Source organism: Hypomesus transpacificus, unplaced genomic scaffold, assembly GCF_021917145.1.
Source record: "Hypomesus transpacificus isolate Combined female unplaced genomic scaffold, fHypTra1 scaffold_275, whole genome shotgun sequence".
NCBI classification, from domain to species: domain Eukaryota; kingdom Metazoa; phylum Chordata; class Actinopteri; order Osmeriformes; family Osmeridae; genus Hypomesus; species Hypomesus transpacificus.
In genome coordinates this window covers 120,194-140,201 of record NW_025813802.1, presented here as the reverse complement: position 1 = coordinate 140,201, position 20,008 = coordinate 120,194, and the positions used below count along the sequence as shown (strand labels likewise).

Sequence of the window (20,008 nt, the reverse complement as noted above, 5' to 3'; positions counted from 1 at the left end):
AGTCCTGCGTAGACTGAGCCGAAGCCACCTTGGCCAAGACAGCTCAGTTCCACGTACTTCTCCTCAAACGATCCTAGAGAGTACACACACACACATTCATGTATAATGAATATTTCTGTCTATCCATCTATCTATTTTTTGGTGGGAGTGCATTGATATGCGCGTTATTGTGATATAATTACTATCTATTGAGTTCATTAACCATTTGACTATAATAGTTTTTAAAGCAATGTAGCATTGATCTGCAGTGACCTTGTAAAATGGTGTACATATGTAGAGTTTTGTAGAATGGTATGCTGTTGTCATGGAATCAATTATGATGTCATAAGGACATAGGATTAACCGTGTGCCTCTTGAAACATGGCAAATTCAATAAATCCGAAAGAAAGTGACATTCACATCAGGTTAGATAATATTGTAAAAAATAAAACAATCATATAGGTAGCCAACCCAGTCTCATCCCAACGCGTCAAATATTGACGCTTGGGCAGAGCCCTTTGGCGTCACTATACCGACGCCGGGGGACGCCTTTTTCGTCGTTTTTTGACGCCTAGGGACGCCCATTGCCTTCCACGTTAATATGTTCGGCTTTTCCCGTAGAAAATTGTGAACTATGGCGTCGTCTTTTGACGCATTAGGTCTCCCATAGATTTTGATGAGCGGCTTTCGGATTTTTACGAAACGTCACCATAATAAATCGGGTGATTTCGTAAAAATCCGGCCGATGTGCTTTCAACAGGATTTTTTTTTGTTATATCCAAGACATAAACGTTATAAATGACATAAACCTTATTTAAGGACATAAAAGTTATTTATAAAATGGACTGATACCAAATAAACCGATCTAAAAAGGTAGGCCTATATGCATAAAAAAGAAAAGAAAAATAGAATCCATCGGGGGAGGAATATCATTTTATTTTAATCATAATTTTAAGCGCATGGAAGCAATCATGTCAAATGCACTGACAGCAAAACCTATAAATTATCCAAAATTATTGTAATTTTATTATTACACACAAGTCGCCTAAAAGTTTGACGCTCAATATCTGGCTGGAACTACTTCTTGTCACCCAAACCTCCGCTCTCTCGTACTGAAAAGGTAAGCTATTATCGATGAGGTAAACGTATATTTAAGATACTATCCTACTATACAGTTTTTTTTTAATTGTTTTTAGGTTGGTTTAATGTTATTATGTTTGACGTACATTGCCCGGTGCTTTGCATCACCAATATAAATTAATTGACTTTGTAAACTGCAAAAATAGGCTAATACACTGTGCTAGCTAGTTAGCTAGTCTAACGTTATGTCATGCAAGGTCATGAACCGGTGCACTTTCATTGGACTCAGACCAATGTTTATCTTTGCTGGCGTGGCGTTACATCTCATAGCTTGCTAGGTATGACATTTATTGTATTGTATTTTTTATCTTTTCTTACTTGCAGCTGAAGTCACGCATTTTCTGGAAACGATATCGATATCCTTATTACCTCACCATATTATTACCTCACCATATCCTTGCCTTACTGCCTATTTTAATAATTTGTCAGGACGTACCTGTGTATACCTGTGTCCACCTACCTCTGTCCACCTGTGTTACGCCCTCCACAGGCTCTGCCTGTCTTTCTGTTTGTCTTTCTGTTTGTCTGTGTTTGTGTGAATCTCCAGGCTCCAGTGATCCAGTCCACCCTACCTGCACAAGATCCACACCTGCGGTCCAGTTTACCAATAACTTGCGGTGACATACCCTGGTTTGCCCTCCACTCACCGCCAGATCGTTGTTTTTACAACCTGGTACCTACGTTCCTGGCCTCCTTGTACTTCCGAGTCTATTATCTACTATTTGTATTCAAAGTGTTCTAATATTGCACTTTCTTGTGTCCCAAAGAAACATCCCACTCGCCATCTGCCCATTTGTCTGTCTATTCTTTCAACTCAATGATGAGTGATTTGCAGTTGATGGAATTGGAGGATGAGCTCAAGAGTGTAGATACATTTCTTGAACATCTCAAGACAGAAGAGGTAAAGCAGCTTCTGTTTTGTCTATACTTAACAGTATTCCTTCTTACCAGTTCATATAAGATACATGGAGGCGTATTTAAAAGACATGAATCAGAAGGGTTACACTACTTTAACTGCTTTTTCTGTCAGTAGTCCGAAGGCATTTCCCATATTGGTAAACCTTTCTTAAACCAATTTGTAATTCTAGACAGAGAAGAACAGACAGAAAACTAAGACCACATCACCAAAGCCTGTTCATTGGAATAAGAGGGACCACAATGGGGACATTGTTCACCAGCGCCCACGAGCCCTTAGAAAGCAGTCAACATCACAAAGACCAGACGAAGGAAGACATGTTTCTTCTTCACCGCCATTAGACCATGGCCAACACCTAGACCATGGTGAATAATCTTTTGTTCCAAATGCTGTATTTCAACAGTGTGTTGTGGCGATGTTGGAGTTACGATATTATTATTTTTTCTCCTCCCTTTTGAAGATTTGAATATGCGGCAGCTTGAGGACCTTCTACAGGACTCAGAGAACATGGAATCGCAAGATTTTGTTCAGCAGCCATCATTGTCCAGTTGGAGTCAAAGGCAGAAAGAGGTCCAACAATGTTGGCAACAGGCGAGGCCACAGAACCTTGACAATTTACTTTCTGCTGAGAACATCGTACAGATGACATGCAATCACTGTCACGTGAAAGAAGCTGTCATCCGTTGTGGGGAATGTATGCCCTCAGAGTGGTTTTGTGCTGAGTGTGATGGCTCGGTACATAAACACCACACTCTACACAACAGGCAAACCATCATGGATGGATTTTTCAAATACATCCCACCAACAGAGGCTGTGACACTCTGTGACACTGGAAAATACAGCATTTGTGAACAAGGTTGGCATTTCTTTTACAATTGATTGTCAATTTTCTTAACAGATCATTCTTATCTGAAATTGAAATGTGTTATTTAAGTCATTACTCACAACCCAAACATTATTAATTGTATACCTTATGGTTCTTTGCCTTGCAGATTGTTTTCTGCCAACAGCTCTACCTCAAAGGATATGCTCCTGTGACACCGCTGATGCAGCAGTCTCTGTTGGTAGATCCATCATACTGGTTTGCATAAATGGTAGGATCTTGTTAAACTGTTGAATTTTTTTATATTACTAACACATCACTTTGGTTTCATGTTATTGATTTGCCTTTCATGTGCTCTCAGGTCGTTATGATCTTCACGTTCCGGTGCTAACATGCAAACATTGCAACCAGAAATGGGCTCCAGAAGTCAGTGACTTTGTAAAGAGTGGTTACTGGCCTGCTACCATGCAGGCACAGACACTGTTCCACCAAGATCTCTTCCATTCCTTTGAGGCTATGAAGACAGCAGCTCCAGGAATGTCCAGACAAGCCTTTACAGCAATGTTGGACCAGAGAACAAAGCAATATGGAAGAGTAAGTAAAAAGCAGTTCAAGGTCCACAAGTGGCTGTAGTAGGTAGTACATATTTCAGATTATAGACTGAAGACCTTACCACACAAAATAGTCATTTGCATCCTTATGGATTTGAAAAGTTGCATACAAAACACAAAACATACAAAGGCAAAGATGTAGTTTATCGTTTTTGAAAGCTGTATTATATTATTTTCTTTAGACTGGCAAAGTGAATGCAGATGCATTTCAGAGAAGTTTTCTGCAATTTGTGTACTGCAACTATGAAGAGAACCAACTTCTTGGAAAGGAGCCATTGGTCTGTCCAGCCTGTAGCCCTGAAATGGTGTCTGTTTCTGTGGATGGCAACAGAAAGTTGTACAGGTTCCAGAAAACAAACCAGTAAGTTCTGTGCACACATTATAAACAGCCAATGTAGTTTATATACAGTATGTCCAGCTGTTAATGACACTGTTAATGTCAATGTTTTTTGATAAGTGCTACATAAATAAAAGGTCCTATTACAAAGGTAGTCCATCATACATTGTCTTAAAGGAGTGAAGAGCCAGGGTTCTTCGATGGAGTGTTTTTAGCCCGAGACTCTGAGGTGTCCAGTTTTGTTGAGGAGGTCCGGGGAACTGTCAAGAGTGTACGTTTTACATTATTCTGAACAACATTTATTGGGATTATTTTGTTCTAATTAAAGTTAAAGTAGAAAACACGATTGCCTTTGGAGAAGGGAGTCTATGATCAGGTGGGGATACAGCACTAGATTCTTATCCAGGGGGCACAGTACATTCATATTGCATATTGCTTTATCCTTCAAATGTAAGATAGGTCAGGCAATGACAAAATCTTGACAGTTAAAGTTTGTGTGTTAGCGTGAACAGTCCTGCAATCTAGTGTACTTGAATTAACTATTGTCATGTTCAAATGATTTACTTTGGTAGACCGCAGGAAAAGCGATGTGTGGTGACACCCAATGGAATGCAGCAAGAGAGACTTCAAAGCGGGCCAACAAGTTGGATGAAGAAGGTGTGGAAATTGCTGTGTGTAGACATGGATTTCTTCTCAAAGGTTGGTATGGGTCTGATTAAGTAGTAGTAAAAAAATAAAATAATATATATTTATATTATGATCTAAATCCTCTTTCATGTGCATTGCATTGTGCTTTTTTTAAAGGTCTGAATATGTATAGAGGAGAAATCTTTGCATATCCAATGTTTCTCCAAAAAGAGTTCCAGAGTGCTACATTTTTGGCCATGGATGTGACCTGCCGATATGTGCCATACTTGACAAAAGTGTCAGAGGCCCTGACGCATCTTCAACCCCTTCAGGAAATGAGGCATTGCTTGTCTGTGATGCATGCCAAAGCCCACAATACAAAATGCGAGGTGATGCTTTTAGCCACTTGACCGTACATTTTAGAGTATGATGTGGCAAACTGAGTGTAAAATGCCATAATAAATGACAATAGCCATACCACAGTGGTCTGGACTGACCCATACAACAACCTAGGAGTGTGTTTAAAGTTTTTCTGTAGCCCCTAAGTGCTGCCCTCTAAAGTTGGTAATCTCAGGATATGCTTCAATAACGTGTGTCCACACCGCTTTACACATTATCTTCTTCCTGTAGATTCTGTGGACTGCAAGGAACCAGGAGGGCGCCGGCACCACTCTCGGTGAAGAAGTAGAGCAAGTGAATAGTTTTCTCTCCAGATGTGCCCTTACCACCAAGTATATGGCCAAGTCAGGTTTGTAAGCTTATTTCCCCCTGCCAGCCTGCAAATGTACTTGTTTTACAAAATTGTATTGTGATTTTGTTTTGTTCTTCACAGTAAGAACTGACATGCTGACTGTCCATGCTATGGGGTGGAATGAACGGAAAGAGAATGGCCTCCATATAGCCTTGTCTTCTAGATTCAAGAAGGTGTGTTCACATACTGAAGATGATTAACTTTTTAAAGCAGTTACATATAAACGTAACTTTTACTTATTATACCCAAAATGCATCAGGTTGTTATAGTACCCCCTAGTAGAAATTGTAGTGGTACAGGACCTCTGGTAGTTTTAAAGACCTTCTGTATTGCTGTTTTCAGACAGTAGAGAAGACTGTGGATGTAGCTGAGAGCCTGAAGACAATGCAGGAGCAGTTGCATTGCTGTGATGACATGCTGAAACAATGGGTTGTTGATGTCAAGCAGTGGGCCAGTAGCAGTAAGAAAAATACTTAATTCATAAACACTCTCAGTCACTTGGTTGTAATATCTGCATATCTGTAGCTTAAATGTTAAAAGTGTATTTATTTTATCTCTAATCAAGGAAGCGCAGCACCTGGTCCTGTTGATGCTCAAAGTTTGCAGATCACAATCGAAGCACTCTTTGTGAGCATTTGTCAGAAAAAGCACTACCTTTACAGACAAAATGGTATGTATAGTGTAAACATAACTAATGCAGATAAATCTTAGGCTATACTGATATCTTCATTACCATGGCAGCTCTTTTTACGTACTATTGTTTTTACTGTATTTGCAGATCGCAACAAAAGGCGACAGAAAATAACTCAAAAGATAGCCCAGGAAAAGAAACGGTTGCTGGAAGACATCCAGAGATACAACCAACAGCCTGATGGTGACCTTGTGGACACAGAGTTAGTTGTGCAGAAACTCTCTAACAAAGCTGCAGAGAGCATGATCTGGCCTTGGCAGGAACAGAACACAGGTGTTGCATCAAGATTTAACTTAAGTATGCATATAAAATGTCATCAAATTAGTTTATTAATGTCAAATGATTTTATTCCTTGACAGACGGTGTGGACATCCTTACAAAGAAGAAGCTCTTTGACCACGTAATGCTTGCCTCACGACTAAAAGAGGAAAAGCAGATCCTTGTGAAGGAGATGCTGCAGCACTGCCAGTACCTCAAGGACTCAGTGGCAAAGGTCCAGACACTGATGGGCACTGTTTTAGTGAGCACACAGACAGGAAGTAAGTGTAAATCAAATGATCTGGCTACATGCACTTTCAAATTTATAGGTCAAACTGTTTAAGTGGAAACCAATCCTGCAAGTATAGTCTTCGGTAAATTAATTTCAACATAAATTAACAACATTTCCAGGCTTGCCAAATGGATTAACCGAGGAGGGGTCCAAGGGCCTCATCAGTGCACTAAAAAGAAGACTGCAAGACCTGAGACTCCAACAGCAGACCATAGCAGGCACCTACAGATGCACTCTCAAACCAAGTAACAGGCTGGTGGAAGAGGAGGACAGGGAAATGGAAGAAGACATGGACTGGCAACGTGGCAACAGCTCGGATGATGATGATAGTGATGAGGAGGAGGATGCAGAGAATTGAATTCAAGTCACTTGGATCTGAATCACAGCTGTAATCGCCTGAGACCTAACTTGATATACTGTAATGTATACTGTGTGTTCTCTCCCTTTGATCTTTACCTGTAATGGCCCATGCGAGTCAATTGCAACGAAGGCTGCCTCCAGAGCATGACTGCAGCAGAGCACAGAGCATTATTTGTAAATGAGTGGTAGAACATAACACTTAACTTGTAACATGGGTGAGTTGGTGACCAAGCTAACGTTTTCGGGTTTTTGTTTTAGATTCACTGTTAGGTAAGGGAGCGCGCTGGCTCCGCCTTCCCATTGCGGGGAGGGCCAGCGGCTCCCAGGTTTTGGTTTTATTTTCACTAACTCAGTCTTGTTTTTCTGTTCAATAAACTTTCGTATTATTTTTTACATACATTGACTTGCGTGGTTGGACTCAATTTATGTTGGCTGGCAGATTGGGCAATTGGGAAATGATGGGGATAAATTATTCATTTATTATTCATCATATATTTATTCATCATATATTTCAATTATCTAGATTGTTTTTGAAAAATTCTGATTTAACTCTGTATAACTCGAGACAACTATCATCTCAATATTTAATATTGATTAGTGACCATTAGTGAAAATATGAGTCTGGATGAGGTTGAAGTTCTGTGTGTAATATAAGGTGCGTTCGACTTCATGCAGCGCCGGCGTCGCCTGCAGACCGGCTGACATGACGCAGCCAATGGTATTCTCAGATTCAAGGCAGCCGGCTGTCGACGCCGCCGGCGCTACATGATGTCGAATGTACCTATAGACGCATTTTCTGTTGATAGAAATGAGTGGGAATATTTGGCATATAAACCACGCAAATAGGGATCCTCCCAACGGAACCCTGAATTAGCTGAAAGCTACTGATAGCTAACTGTAGTTCTTTAAAACCAACGAGATTCCAAACAATCGTAAAACGAAGTAATCGGATGGTTTCTAATTATGCGAAATTACACATTATGACAAACCAAAAAGGCTAAATATAGCTACCAACAAATCTTGCCATACACCATGATTTAAGTAGCCCTAGCCTACACAAAAGGTGTGCTGGACTTCATGCAGGGCCGGCGGCGCGGACCAGCCAATGGCATTCACTCCTTCAAGTCAGCGAGGCCGGCTGTCGGTGCCGCCGGCGCTGCATGAATTCGAATACACCTAAAGTCAAGGCTAATCCCTCGATGCGTCATCTCATTTAAAATACTACTCCATTGCCAACTAGGGCATTTAATGCTAATATTGATTACCTCTTCAACACCTCCATTATATTATAATCTATTCATACATACTTTGTATGTGATATATCAATTGTTAAGATGTTCTGTTTTCAAACCCTAAACATGTAAACTTTGAAACATGTAGGCCTAGTTGAACTACAAATATGGCGTCGTTCAACATCTCGATTCAGTGTTTAATGGAATACGTTTGTAGTTCTTTTAGTAATTTGTGTTTTACACCAATATCATCTCCAATTTTATATTAGATTGATCAGAAATGTAAAATGTACATGCATTATAGATCAATACGCATTATATATAATCAGCACTACAAAAATAAACTTTGGAATGTCTTTTTCTCATACTTTTATTTTATATTAAATCCGAGTTTTGAATGTTTTTGTCACACTGCATGGAATGTCTCAATGGAGCAACATGGAAATTTTCAGCCCGGTAGCAGCATACATCGGAGTACAAGACACATTTTAAATTTTGAAAATGAACATTTCAAGGGGGCGCTGTTGAGCCTCTATCTGGCTTAGAGGTAAAGCCATGTGAAAAAAAGTATTTACTAGTCCAAAATATTCGACAGGGCAAGCCACGAACATGTACCACCAAGGACATCAAACCCCTAACCCTAGCGCTGTCTGTTCAGACCATGTCTTATGCAGAACAACTAATCATCTTTTAAGTTTGGGGATAAACAAATGCACAAGTGGTTCTGTACCCTGGTTCTGTTTGTGCTAAACCAGGACTATGTGCCACCAAAACATAATTTGACTTTGACCACTGATGTCGTCTATTTAGATTATGAATGGTCTTGGAATCTATACTTGTAAAGATACCTCACTGCAATGGCAGATTTGGATTTTAATAAGACTGTCGTACAACAACGTCAAACCCATTTTTGGAAAGGTCTTAGCTTGCAGGTTCATTTATGTAAATTTGACACATTCCTGTAAACCCTTATCTGATATATTGACCTTTGAACCCTTGCCAGGGGTCACCTTAAAGCCCTATAATTAGTAGTAGTATGGTAATTTGGGTTCCTTTCATGGCACATAGTCCTGGCTTGGTACAGTGAATGACTGGGGTTAGATAAACTGTGTCTTTTAGTTTCATAACCCTAGCCCCTACAGGGGATCAACAGCGCCACCTAGAAAAGGTAATTTTTCCTAAAATTCAATTCAATTTTCTTTCCTATCTGAAGCTAGGATCATCCTGGGATTTTGTATTTAGACCAATACTGACACTCTTCACATCATACTGGAACCATGTTCGAAGATAATGATGTCAAATAATGTTAAGTAAAGTTTACATATAAAGATATTTAAATGTTGACTTTTCGAGTACTGATACATTTTGTCTTTCATAAAAGACCAATGAATGTATATTTGTCATATTAAGTGATTTAAATGTAACTGAGGACAAAGATCTTCTCAAAAAATTTGTTTTTAAATTGAAAGTAAAAAAGAACTACATTTCCCACAACCCCGCCAATATGTTTTACCGCTAATATGCGCCATATTTGTAGTCCACGTAAGTTCGCTATGGTTATCATTTTAGTTAAGTGTAGCCCACATTATTTAATGACCTATTCAATTACTTTAAAAACTTGTATAAGTCTTACCACGTGTCAACATGCAAAAAAATAGAATATATAATGTATAATTCATATAGCCTATCTTCATGCCATCACCTTTATTAAGGCATGGATTATTCTGAATGTGACGTCATCGCGCCACACTCCCAGTACAGATTATTCACATTCAGCCACAAGGAATCCATCATTTAACATTGTATGTAATGTGGTGTTAATAAGATAACAAATTTACATCCGCTTGTGATGGCCTAACTTTTAATCTAAGTTTTCTCTTCATAGGTAGTCTACTCTTACCTCCACCAAGCAAAGGATCAGACGGTTGCTTGTAGGCTAACATAAGTGAGTCCAACCATGAAAGTCAATGTTTATAAAAGTAATACCAAAGTTTATTGAACAGAAAAACAAGACTGAGTTAGTGAAAATAAACCAAAACCTGGGAGCCGCTGGCCCTCCCCGCAATGGGAAGGCGGAGCCAGCGCGCTCCCTTACCTAACAGTGAATCTAAAACAAAAACCCGAAAACGTTAGCTTGGTCACCAACTCATCCGTGTTATAAGTTAAGTTTTATGGAGGCAACCATAAATCGATGCCTAGAACCCAGGAAGTGACTAAATTACTAAATGTAAATGTAAGTGGATAACAAACAAAACTTGAACTGAGAAAAAGATTGTGGCCGTAACAGTATCACAATAAGCTCATAACATGTTACAGTGTATATCAATAACAAATATAGAATTGGGAACACTTTAAACAATAACCAGGCAGCTAGGCACAGAGATATTAACAGCAGACTTCCAGGTATCCTCCCATTCTTTTACACTGTGAAAAGAAATACACATCAGAATCAGAATATGGTTTATTCACTATGTATGTGAACAAACACAGAATTTATGGTGGCAGGGAGGGGCAAACAATAAACATACGGATCTTAAAGTAAGTAAAAGTGCAAAAGTTTAACTATTTCTTAGAACTAAAATCTAAGAATAAAACAATTTAAATATAAAACATGTATAAAAATAAGAGTAAGACTAAGTAAATACAATTTTGATAACATAGTGGTTACTTTATCAAAAGTTAGTGAAATACAGTGATCAATGTTATGTTTTTACAATTTCACCATGAGATTATGTGACTTAAGTTAAAGGTCCCCATGGCATGCTGTTTTTGGATGCTTTTATATAGGCCTTAGTGGTCCCCTAATACTGTATCTGAAGTCTCCTCCCGAAATTCAGCCTTCGTGCAGAATTACAGCCACTACGAGCAGTCCCACAATGAGCTTTCCTCAGGATGTGCCATTCCTGTATCTGTAGTTTTAAATGCTATGAGGAGGAGAGAGGCGGGGCTTACTGTCATGCTTCGGTCGTTTGTAAGCCATGATGTCTCTCGAGGAAAAAACAATATCATGCCTGCACAGTCGTAGCTAATTTTATCATTGGCGGGCCATATTGTTTGGACGGGCAAAGCAGAGTAAGGGGAGGTAACCTTTCCCCCTTATAACGCATAAGAGGAAAATTCCAGATGGGCCCATCTGAACTTTAATTTTCTCAAAGGCGGAGCAGGACATCCAGGGCTTGGTTTACACATATCGCAATTTCTAGCCACTGGGGGACCATAGGTAGCCTGGCTCTGCCCTCCTACGTACTTCCGCTCAATTTGGATTTTGCTTCTGTACTAGGTCTGGGAGCTCGGCTCTGAAGTCGGTTTCCAGAAACAAATTTGTTGTAGGTCCAATCAGCGAACAGAGGGAGTGGCTGAGAACGATGACGTTAATGTCGTGCACTTGTTTGAGTGGTTCAGTAATGGCGGCGGAGAAAGATGCGAGCGAAACTATTCGGCGGTTGTGGCAACGCTGCCGAATATAGGTTAAAGCCGAAGCAAGAACATTCCTTGCTGAGTTTTGTTGGTGGCCATGATGTTGTGGCCCTCCTCCCCACGGGGTTCGGGAAAAGTTTGATTTTCCAGCTACGGCAGCTTGCTCCATTACAGTAGTGGTGAAGGAGTTGGCTAAGGCGAACGCTTGCGATTGGTTATGGCAAATCAGAGTGGTTCTGGGCGGATCCAATTGTTTTACACTTCAACAGAGGACCCGCCTTCAAGGAAGTTAACGTTTGTCAATGGAGAGATCCCAGACCCTCTGTACAAATGAAATGTACGAGGGTCTGGTTAGGACCAGGCTAGACCATAGGTAGGATAGGGGAACTCATATTAATGTTAAATAACCTCCTAAAGTGAAGTTTTCATATCATGGGACCTTTAACACTGTGTAAGTAAGGGTTTGGAGAAGCACATTTTGTCGTATTGGCTTAAATAAAATTAAAATCCTAATAGTAATCAAATCAAATGCTTGGACAGTAATATGAATCTGGTATCTGTGGCCGTTACAGGACTATAATTAACACAAAGAATAACGAATTATTATTGGATACTGCAGTTCTTTAGTAGAGTAGAAGTTAATTTCTCTGATTCAAGTTGGTGATAGTTTCTCCACAGAGGCAATGTATGTTTAATGATAAATGTTCAACTTTTAACAACAGGAACTATAGGCTTTTCACAAGTTGCTTGAGATGAAAAATGCTGTTGGCTACATTTCAGATGGAGGAAAGAACATGAGATATAGCCAAAAGATAAGAGTACAGTCTCTTAGAGTTCGATGGGCCTAAATGTTAACCTGACAAGTCAGATAGTTTGTTGCACAGAACCACCTGGGGAAGTCATCCTTGGAAACTGTTAGGAAAAGGGCAGGCGCTTTTACCCCTAAAATTGCAAGGGATTGTATCTGTCTATTAGGGCCGGGCGGTATGACGGTATATACCGTGCGACGGCAGAAACCGGGAGAGTTTTGGCTATACCGTTTCAACCGCGGTATACTTTTGACTACTTTTAAATGTTTTGGGTTGGGCAAAAAGGGCTCGCATCTAAAGTCTTTACAAATTTGTGATATTTTTGTATTTCACGTCAAATAAATGTCTGGTTGTTGTATTGTATATAAGCCATTGCATAAATCGTATTCCTTCAATATTTAAAATTGTAGTTTAACTTTTATTTGATTTGCTATTTTCGTTTGACCTTGATGCAGATTTGCGTTGGTCTGACGGAATTTTTGATGTGGAGTACACATTCATGCCGATGCTAATTAATTATATATTTGATGACCCATTCTGCAGGTAACCAATTTGATTTGTTGCTCAAGTTGTATGTCTCGTGCTGTAAAATTATTGTTGTAAAATTACACTGGTGGCGTTGCTAGCATTCTTGATTTAGGATGACTAGTGAAGGCTAACTACTGACTAATTGAGAGTGAGGACATGCCGGGAAATATCAAACTGAGGCTTTAACGTATCGACCGAGCTTTAACAAGGTTGATACGCCGACACCGAAGTTAGATATGGTTAGTAAAACTCTGAGCTGTGAGTACGTCACCATGCGGATGGCATGACTGTGCATCCGCCAATCGGAACGCTCGTACTGTCGTTGCCTTTAAATAATAGCCAGTAACGTCTTGTAGTACATGCAATACTGTTTTTTCCTCCACACTAGTGGCACTGGTAAAATTTCTTAACTGAATTTACAGAACAATTACTATACCATGATATATACCGTAACCGTGATATAAAATTACTCATACCGTGATAGAAGATTTTGGCCATATGGCCCACCCCTATCTATCACTCTCTATCTAAGGCCTGTAGCTGCCAGGAGTTCCTCTGTAGGATGATAATTCGTTTGGCCACAAGTGCATTACTTCAGACGGCCTAAGGTCAGATGGCTGAGCGGTTAGGGAATCAGGCTATTAACCAAAAGGTTGCCGGTTTGACTCCTGGCTGTGCAAAATTATGTTGTGTCCTTGGGCAAGACACCTCACCCTACTTGCCTCAGGGGGAATGTCCCTGTACTTGCTGTAAATTGCTCTGGATAAGAGTGTCTGCTAAATGACTAAATTTAATGTAAATGTAACTTGAAGCCTGGCAAGATGGATTCATGGACAAGCTAACTCAAAAAAGCTTTAATAATAATTAAACCCCCACTAAAAATAATTTAAATGAAACACAATTGCATGCATCTGAGCTTACCTGCTTTGAACGTCCCTCTTTTTAAACAGGAAATTGCAGCCTGAAAATATATGAACAGAGGAATAACAAATAAGATGATTTGCCTGATTTTTTTGGGGTCATTACAAGAAAAGATTATTCATAATGCATAAGCATATGACCCTTACATAAGACAACCTTTACCTTAAATTATTTTTCTTTTTCCCGGGGAATGATTTTTGGGAAGACCTTGAGGAGAAGAGATGTGGGAAGAAGTAGAAAATGGGTAACATAGAGAGAGGGTTGGTGAAGGAGGTAAAGAGGGCAAGGGACTGGGGGAAGGAGGTGCGGAGAAAGAATGGGAGGGAAGAGCAGGAGAACAGAAAGAGTGGGAGGGAAGAGGAGGGGAAGAGAGAGAGGGAGTCATAGGATGTGAAGAGGGAGAGGGAGTAGGAAGAGTAGATGAAGAGAGAGAGGGAGTAGGAAGAGTAGATGAAGAGAGAGAGGGAGTAGGAAGAGTAGATGAAGATAGAGGGGGAGTAGGAAGAGTAGATGAAGAGAGAGAGGGAGTAGGAAGAGTAGATGAAGAGAGAGAGGGAGTAGGAAGAGTAGATGAAGAGAGAGAGGGAGTAGGAAGAGTAGATGAAGAGAGAGAGGGAGTAGGAAGAGTAGATGTAGAGAGAGAGGGAGTGGGAAGAGTAGATAAAGAGAGAGAGGAAGTCATAGGAGGTGGGTGGGGGACCGGGACAAGGTTAAGGGTGAAGGTTTGATCCTGAGTGGAGGCAGGGGATGTTGCTTCTGGTGTTTCTTCTCTTGTTTCTTCACCAGCTGTGGCAACGAGGCTATTGTGGTCTGAGAGATAAAGACAAATAAGTAAATGTAGAGGGAAGCAATATGTTCTCTGCTCCCAGCTTGAATCTAACTATAACAGCCCCACAAATGAGGTTAATTAAACAGAAACAGGGTCTAATCGGGGAATATTTACTCATCAACAATATTCTATTAGTATATTTTATGTTACATAACGTGTTTAGAAACTAAATGCAAAGTTATAAAAAAGCATGTCCCAATGCAAAATATGTGTTCTTACATTTAAGATAGTATTCATAAAGGGTGGTCATTTTTTTAATGATCTCCCTCACAGGCCCCTCTGGTATGAAGCCTATGCCTGCAATGACCTCTGCTGTAAACCCCCCCCCCTCTCTTCTCTTTCCCCATGAAGAGCAGGGGCTTTAAGTCCAGTTCATGCAGCTTATTGACCTAAAAAACAGACATTAACAAGTTATCAGGCTTTGTCCTCTGTATCAGCTCTCTTGCCATCTGATCAACTACTTTTGAAATGGTATCATACTTCTTCCTACTTTTCAAAGTATCTACTATACTTCTTTTCAAATTGACAAAGCTAGGGGTCCTTACAGGAAGACTATAAGATGTGATGCTGCTATTGATTAAATGATATGGCCTGATACCAATGAAACTGGCATTGATATCAAGTTCCACCAGTATGGATCTGAATGGAACCGTAACCTAAGACCTCCACATTCTCACTCACAGATATGCGGGCTGAATCTATCACTCTGCCTGCGTTGCGGTGCTTCTTCACATTCTCCCCCCAGTCACCAACATGCAAACTCTCCTCCTTGGACTTAATCCTCTTTTTTTGTGAGAGGCTTGCAAAACATGAAAGGCATGTTTTGCGGTTGACAGTATTCATGACCTGGCAGTGAGGGCAAGGCCTGCTTTTGGGTTTGGTCATTTTCTGCAAACATAAACACATTGACATGTTATAAGCATTACAAGTAGGAATATGAGTAACACACATTAAATAATTATTATTCTTACATTTCATTCCTATGGCTTATGGGTATTGTAGTAAAGCATGAACTTCGGCATGAACATGGAAAGAAGTAATGTATATATTTGTCTCACAAACACCGAGGCAGGTAGCAAGCAGAGCGCGTAGGCAGGCAGATGAGAGTTGGGGTGAGTGGGATGTTTCTTTGGGACACAAGAAAGTGCAATATTAGAACACTTTGAATACAAATAGTAGATAATAGACTCGGAAGTACAAGGAGGCCAGGAACGTAGGTACCAGGTTGTAAAAACAACGATCTGGCGGTGAGTGGAGGGCAAACCAGGGTATGTCACCGCAAGTTATTGGTAAACTGGACCGCAGGTGTGGATCTTGTGCAGGTAGGGTGGACTGGATCACTGGAGCCTGGAGATTCACACAAACACAGACAAACAGAAAGACAAACAGAAAGACAGGCAGAGCCTGTGGAGGGCGTAACACAGGTGGACAGAGGTAGGTGGACACAGGTATACACAGGTACGTCCTGACAAATTATTAAAATAGGCAGTAAGGCAAGGATATGGTGAGGTAATAATATGGTGAGGTAATAAGGATATCGATATCGTTTCCAGAAAATGCGTGACTTCAGCTGCAAGTAAGAAAAGATAAAAAATACAATACAATAAATGTCATACCTAGCAAGCTATGAGATGTAACGCCACGCCAGCAAAGATAAACATTGGTCTGAGTCCAATGAAAGTGCACCGGTTCATGACCTTGCATGACATAACGTTAGACTAGCTAACTAGCTAGCACAGTGTATTAGCCTATTTTTGCAGTTTACAAAGTCAATTAATTTATATTGGTGATGCAAAGCACCGGGCAATGTACGTCAAACATAATAACATTAAACCAACCTAAAAACAATTAAAAAAAAACTGTATAGTAGGATAGTATCTTAAATATACGTTTACCTCATCGATAATAGCTTACCTTTTCAGTACGAGAGAGCGGAGGTTTGGGTGACAAGAAGTAGTTCCAGCCAGATATTGAGCGTCAAACTTTTAGGCGACTTGTGTGTAATAATAAAATTACAATAATTTTGGATAATTTATAGGTTTTGCTGTCAGTGCATTTGACATGATTGCTTCCATGCGCTTAAAATTATGATTAAAATAAAATGATATTCCTCCCCCGATGGATTCTATTTTTCTTTTCTTTTTTATGCATATAGGCCTACCTTTTTAGATCGGTTTATTTGGTATCAGTCCATTTTATAAATAACTTTTATGTCCTTAAATAAGGTTTATGTCATTTATAACGTTTATGTCTTGGATATAACAAAAAAAATCCTGTTGAAAGCACATCGGCCGGATTTTTACGAAATCACCCGATTTATTATGGTGACGTTTCGTAAAAATCCGAAAGCCGCTCATCAAAATCTATGGGAGACCTAATGCGTCAAAAGACGACGCCATAGTTCACAATTTTCTACGGGAAAAGCCGAACATATTAACGTGGAAGGCAATGGGCGTCCCTAGGCGTCAAAAAACGACGAAAAAGGCGTCCCCCGGCGTCGGTATAGTGACGCCAAAGGGCTCTGCCCAAGCGTCAATATTTGACGCGTTGGGATGAGACTGGGTTGAGGTAGCCTACAATCCACGTCCATACGATATACTTGTTCAGTGCCTGACATTAGAAGTGGGAATCAACAGGGGGCAATATTTATTTAAATAAAACTCTTTGCTCAGACAAATTAGAAGCCTATGTATTTAACATCTACTGAGCTCCTTAGCTACACTTTGACACAACCTCCCAACCTTTCCCTTTTTATCAAAATGTTTTTTACCGTGACACTTTAGTTCAACACCATCAGACACCTAAACCACAAAATAATTCATATTTTTGTCTGATGGTGGTGACGGGGCAATGACAGACTTGACATTCATCATGAAGTGATCATGTTTTTGTGGTTCTCAAGTAATTCTTATTATATGATGTGTAAAAAGTGTGCCTCGTGTTTACTAATAATGTATAAATACTAAATGTGACATGGCAGTGTAAATCAGATGGTGGTGACATGTGATGATGTTGTACAATATTTGAAGGCATTTGAAAAATATTACAGCAGTTAATAATAATTATTATATTAATATACTCACTCATTTCGAGGTGGGAGAGTGGATTGATTTGCAGGCTGTCGTTGAATAATAATAATCTAGTGAGTTCATAAAACAATTGACTGGAAATGTAGGCTCCTTCAAAAAGTTAACGATCTGCAGTGAGCTTGTAAAAGGCATGTATGTAAAATTTCGTAGAATGGTATGCTGTTGTCATGGAATCAATTATAATGTCATAAGGACATTGCCATGTGCCTCATGAAACATCGCAAATTCAATTAAGTCCACGAGAGGCAGTACTTTTTCGTCAATAAAGTACGTGTTCAATTGTGTTGTTAGGCCTGACGCGCAGCCTCTCGTACCATATTGCTTCATGTTACAGACTAACATGTAGCAATGAAATTCTGCGAATTGCCAACATTACAAGTTGAGCAACCTTTTTTAATTTAGAAGACAATTCTGAAATAATGTTTTTTTTCCTTCTTTTTTTCAGTCGTTAGAAAAACTAGCATGTTAGCTGATGTTAACTGCAGATTAGCTCACGGTTGTTATGGCAATAAAAAAAAACAGCAATTTCTTTTGTAGCTACTTGGAAAAAACATCCTTGTCATCTCTTTCTGCCTGAAACAGACGCCTAGGTCTGAACACGGCCAAAAGCACAACATATTTCAGACCCAGATTAAGAAATCAACAAATGCTGTTCCACTTGTATGGGTAAATAAAGTTTGGTATTACCTAGCTTAGTGCTAGATGTAGGTAAATAGTTTGCTTATCTCATAATGTTTGCAGAAGGATCTTTGTGACTTAACTAATGCTATTATAGTCAGAGAATGTCTCATAAGGGTGCTTTGGCCACTGAAGGTAAAACTTGGCAACTTTGACTTACTTTCCTCTTCCTCGAAAAAACCCTCCTTATGTCCATCTCGTCTGTGGAACAGTCATGTCTGAAATGCTAGCTGCAAGTGCGATGCGTTGATGGGAGTTGAATCTGCGTGCGTGATGCTGTTTGTCTAGAAAACGTGGAGTGGAATTACTATGGGTATTTTCCCTACTGATAAAGTGGAACGGATTTGATTGTGAAGCAATGTAAAGATCGCTGGACTAGTAGACCAGTCATGCACTAATATTTTGATCGCAAATGTGGGGGGGTCCAAACGACTTTAGAGTGGGGGGACGTGACCCCCTCAAGTTTAATCTCCTTATCAAGGAGAAATTTTTAATTTACCTCAGAATGTCATTGGATCAGTTTGATGCTTTGCTAGAAATACTGGAGCTACATATTAACCCAATCCGTGTACCCTTCGTTCTTTCATTTTTCCGTTTAAAAACCAAATCGGAAAAACCGAAAAACAAACTTGTTTTTTGGTTTTTCTGTTTTAAAACCAGAACGGAAAAACAGGGAAAAAGAACAACAGAAATCACTGGTTCTGTAGCTGTTTTTAAGTTTCAAACCCATAAGGGGAAAGGGAAAATAGAAAATCAAGGCATATAAATTCACTTCAAGTTTGGTTTTTCCCCATAAATGCAATGCGTGGAACTTTTTCCGTCAAAATCACCAAAGTCCTATCCTACTAACGACTACATGCTGCTGAAAACGACATGTAAGCAGCCTATAACTTCGGCAAATTGATATTTATTTTTGTTATTTAAATAATGTAATTACATATGCATGCACTGAAGGACCGACAAATCAGCGTTAAGCATATTCCTCTTCTATTTAAAAAGGGTGTCGTAATCTAAATCCCATCCCCTAACATGCCGAATACATGGGCCATATGAAACACATGGACCAAAAGGAAAAAATGTGCATATTTCCGGCCACCCACGTGGCCAGAATTGTGGCAAATGCAACCATGCCCATTAAAAATAATTTGGTTATTTAAGATGAGGTGTACAGGTCAGTACTATACTATGCAAAGCAAAAGTAATAATATTTCTCTTAACAAAGGAGCACATAGGGATGATTGACAGCTATCACTCACCCCATTTCTGCTTTGTAGGACATTTTAGCCCTCCTTACCTGTCATCACATGCTTCAGCACTGCAGAGAATCTCACCTATTCCCCTTTCTCCTCCATGTCACTATATCTAAACACACATTACCCTTAATTTTTTTGTATTTTATTTAGCAGGGACAAAGCAGTGCACATTATTACAAACGTGACATGGCAAGGCCATGACACAACTTGCAGATGTGAATACATAAAAGGTTTGTAGCTAGATAGCTAATTTGCAACCTCAGTCCCTGATCAGGCTACCTATTCTAATAAAATATATAAGTCACCTAAAATATACAATTTTACAGTTAAACAATATATAGGCCTACAGTATACAATTATACAAATATATGCTACCTTAAAACATACTTCCTATAACATTAAAATCTTGTGCAGACAGAAGAAACAATATGATGAGCGTGACCTATATTTGCTGTGTGTGCATGTAT

The 20,008-nt window shown here is 39.6% G+C and overlaps 1 protein-coding gene and 2 long non-coding RNA genes across 6 annotated transcripts; 1 reads left to right on the top strand and 2 right to left on the bottom strand.

Annotated features, from left to right (window-relative positions):
- The first annotated feature begins 1,909 nt into the window (after positions 1 to 1,909).
- LOC124463293 lies at positions 1,910 to 6,805 on the top strand. Of its 4 annotated transcripts, XM_047015134.1 has the most exons (15): positions 1,910 to 2,020; positions 2,208 to 2,400; positions 2,496 to 2,891; positions 3,028 to 3,129; positions 3,220 to 3,452; positions 3,652 to 3,830; positions 4,379 to 4,505; positions 4,611 to 4,822; positions 5,064 to 5,181; positions 5,266 to 5,357; positions 5,527 to 5,644; positions 5,750 to 5,854; positions 5,963 to 6,148; positions 6,235 to 6,414; positions 6,545 to 6,805. In XM_047015134.1, the coding sequence occupies exons 7-15, from the start codon at positions 4,394 to 4,396 to the stop codon at positions 6,781 to 6,783; spliced, it is 1,362 nt and encodes a 453-aa protein (XP_046871090.1). In that variant the 5' UTR covers positions 1,910 to 2,020; positions 2,208 to 2,400; positions 2,496 to 2,891; positions 3,028 to 3,129; positions 3,220 to 3,452; positions 3,652 to 3,830; positions 4,379 to 4,393; the 3' UTR covers positions 6,784 to 6,805. The 4 variants fall into 4 exon arrangements, with proteins under 4 accessions (XP_046871090.1, XP_046871089.1, XP_046871088.1 ...); XM_047015133.1 differs by lacking the exons at positions 2,208 to 2,400; positions 2,496 to 2,891; positions 3,028 to 3,129 and adding an exon at positions 3,984 to 4,077 and having other exon boundaries at positions 1,913 to 2,020; positions 3,372 to 3,452; XM_047015132.1 differs by lacking the exons at positions 2,208 to 2,400; positions 2,496 to 2,891; positions 3,028 to 3,129 and adding an exon at positions 3,984 to 4,077 and having other exon boundaries at positions 1,913 to 2,020; positions 3,330 to 3,452.
- A 3,176-nt stretch (positions 6,806 to 9,981) lies between these two features.
- LOC124463291 lies at positions 9,982 to 14,030 on the bottom strand. Its single transcript, XR_006955558.1, has 3 exons — positions 13,855 to 14,030; positions 13,693 to 13,732; positions 9,982 to 10,441 (listed from the first exon to the last, which is right to left on the bottom strand). It is a non-coding gene; the product is annotated as an uncharacterized LOC124463291 (long non-coding RNA).
- Positions 14,031 to 14,348: 318 nt separating this feature from the next.
- On the bottom strand, positions 14,349 to 15,742 carry LOC124463290. Its single transcript, XR_006955557.1, has 4 exons — positions 15,580 to 15,742; positions 15,203 to 15,409; positions 14,741 to 14,910; positions 14,349 to 14,502 (listed from the first exon to the last, which is right to left on the bottom strand). It is a non-coding gene; the product is annotated as an uncharacterized LOC124463290 (long non-coding RNA).
- Between the last annotated feature and the right edge of the window lie 4,266 nt (positions 15,743 to 20,008).

Coding starts and splice junctions, on each gene's coding strand:
- LOC124463293 (XM_047015132.1), top strand. CDS start 1,937: ATGATGAGTGATTTGCAGTTGATGGAATTGGAGGATGAGCTCAAGAGT. Junction 5,358..5,526: donor TGTCTTCTAGATTCAAGAAG/GTGTGTTCACAT, acceptor TGCTGTTTTCAG/ACAGTAGAGAAGACTGTGGA. Junction 5,645..5,749: donor CAAGCAGTGGGCCAGTAGCA/GTAAGAAAAATA, acceptor TCTCTAATCAAG/GAAGCGCAGCACCTGGTCCT.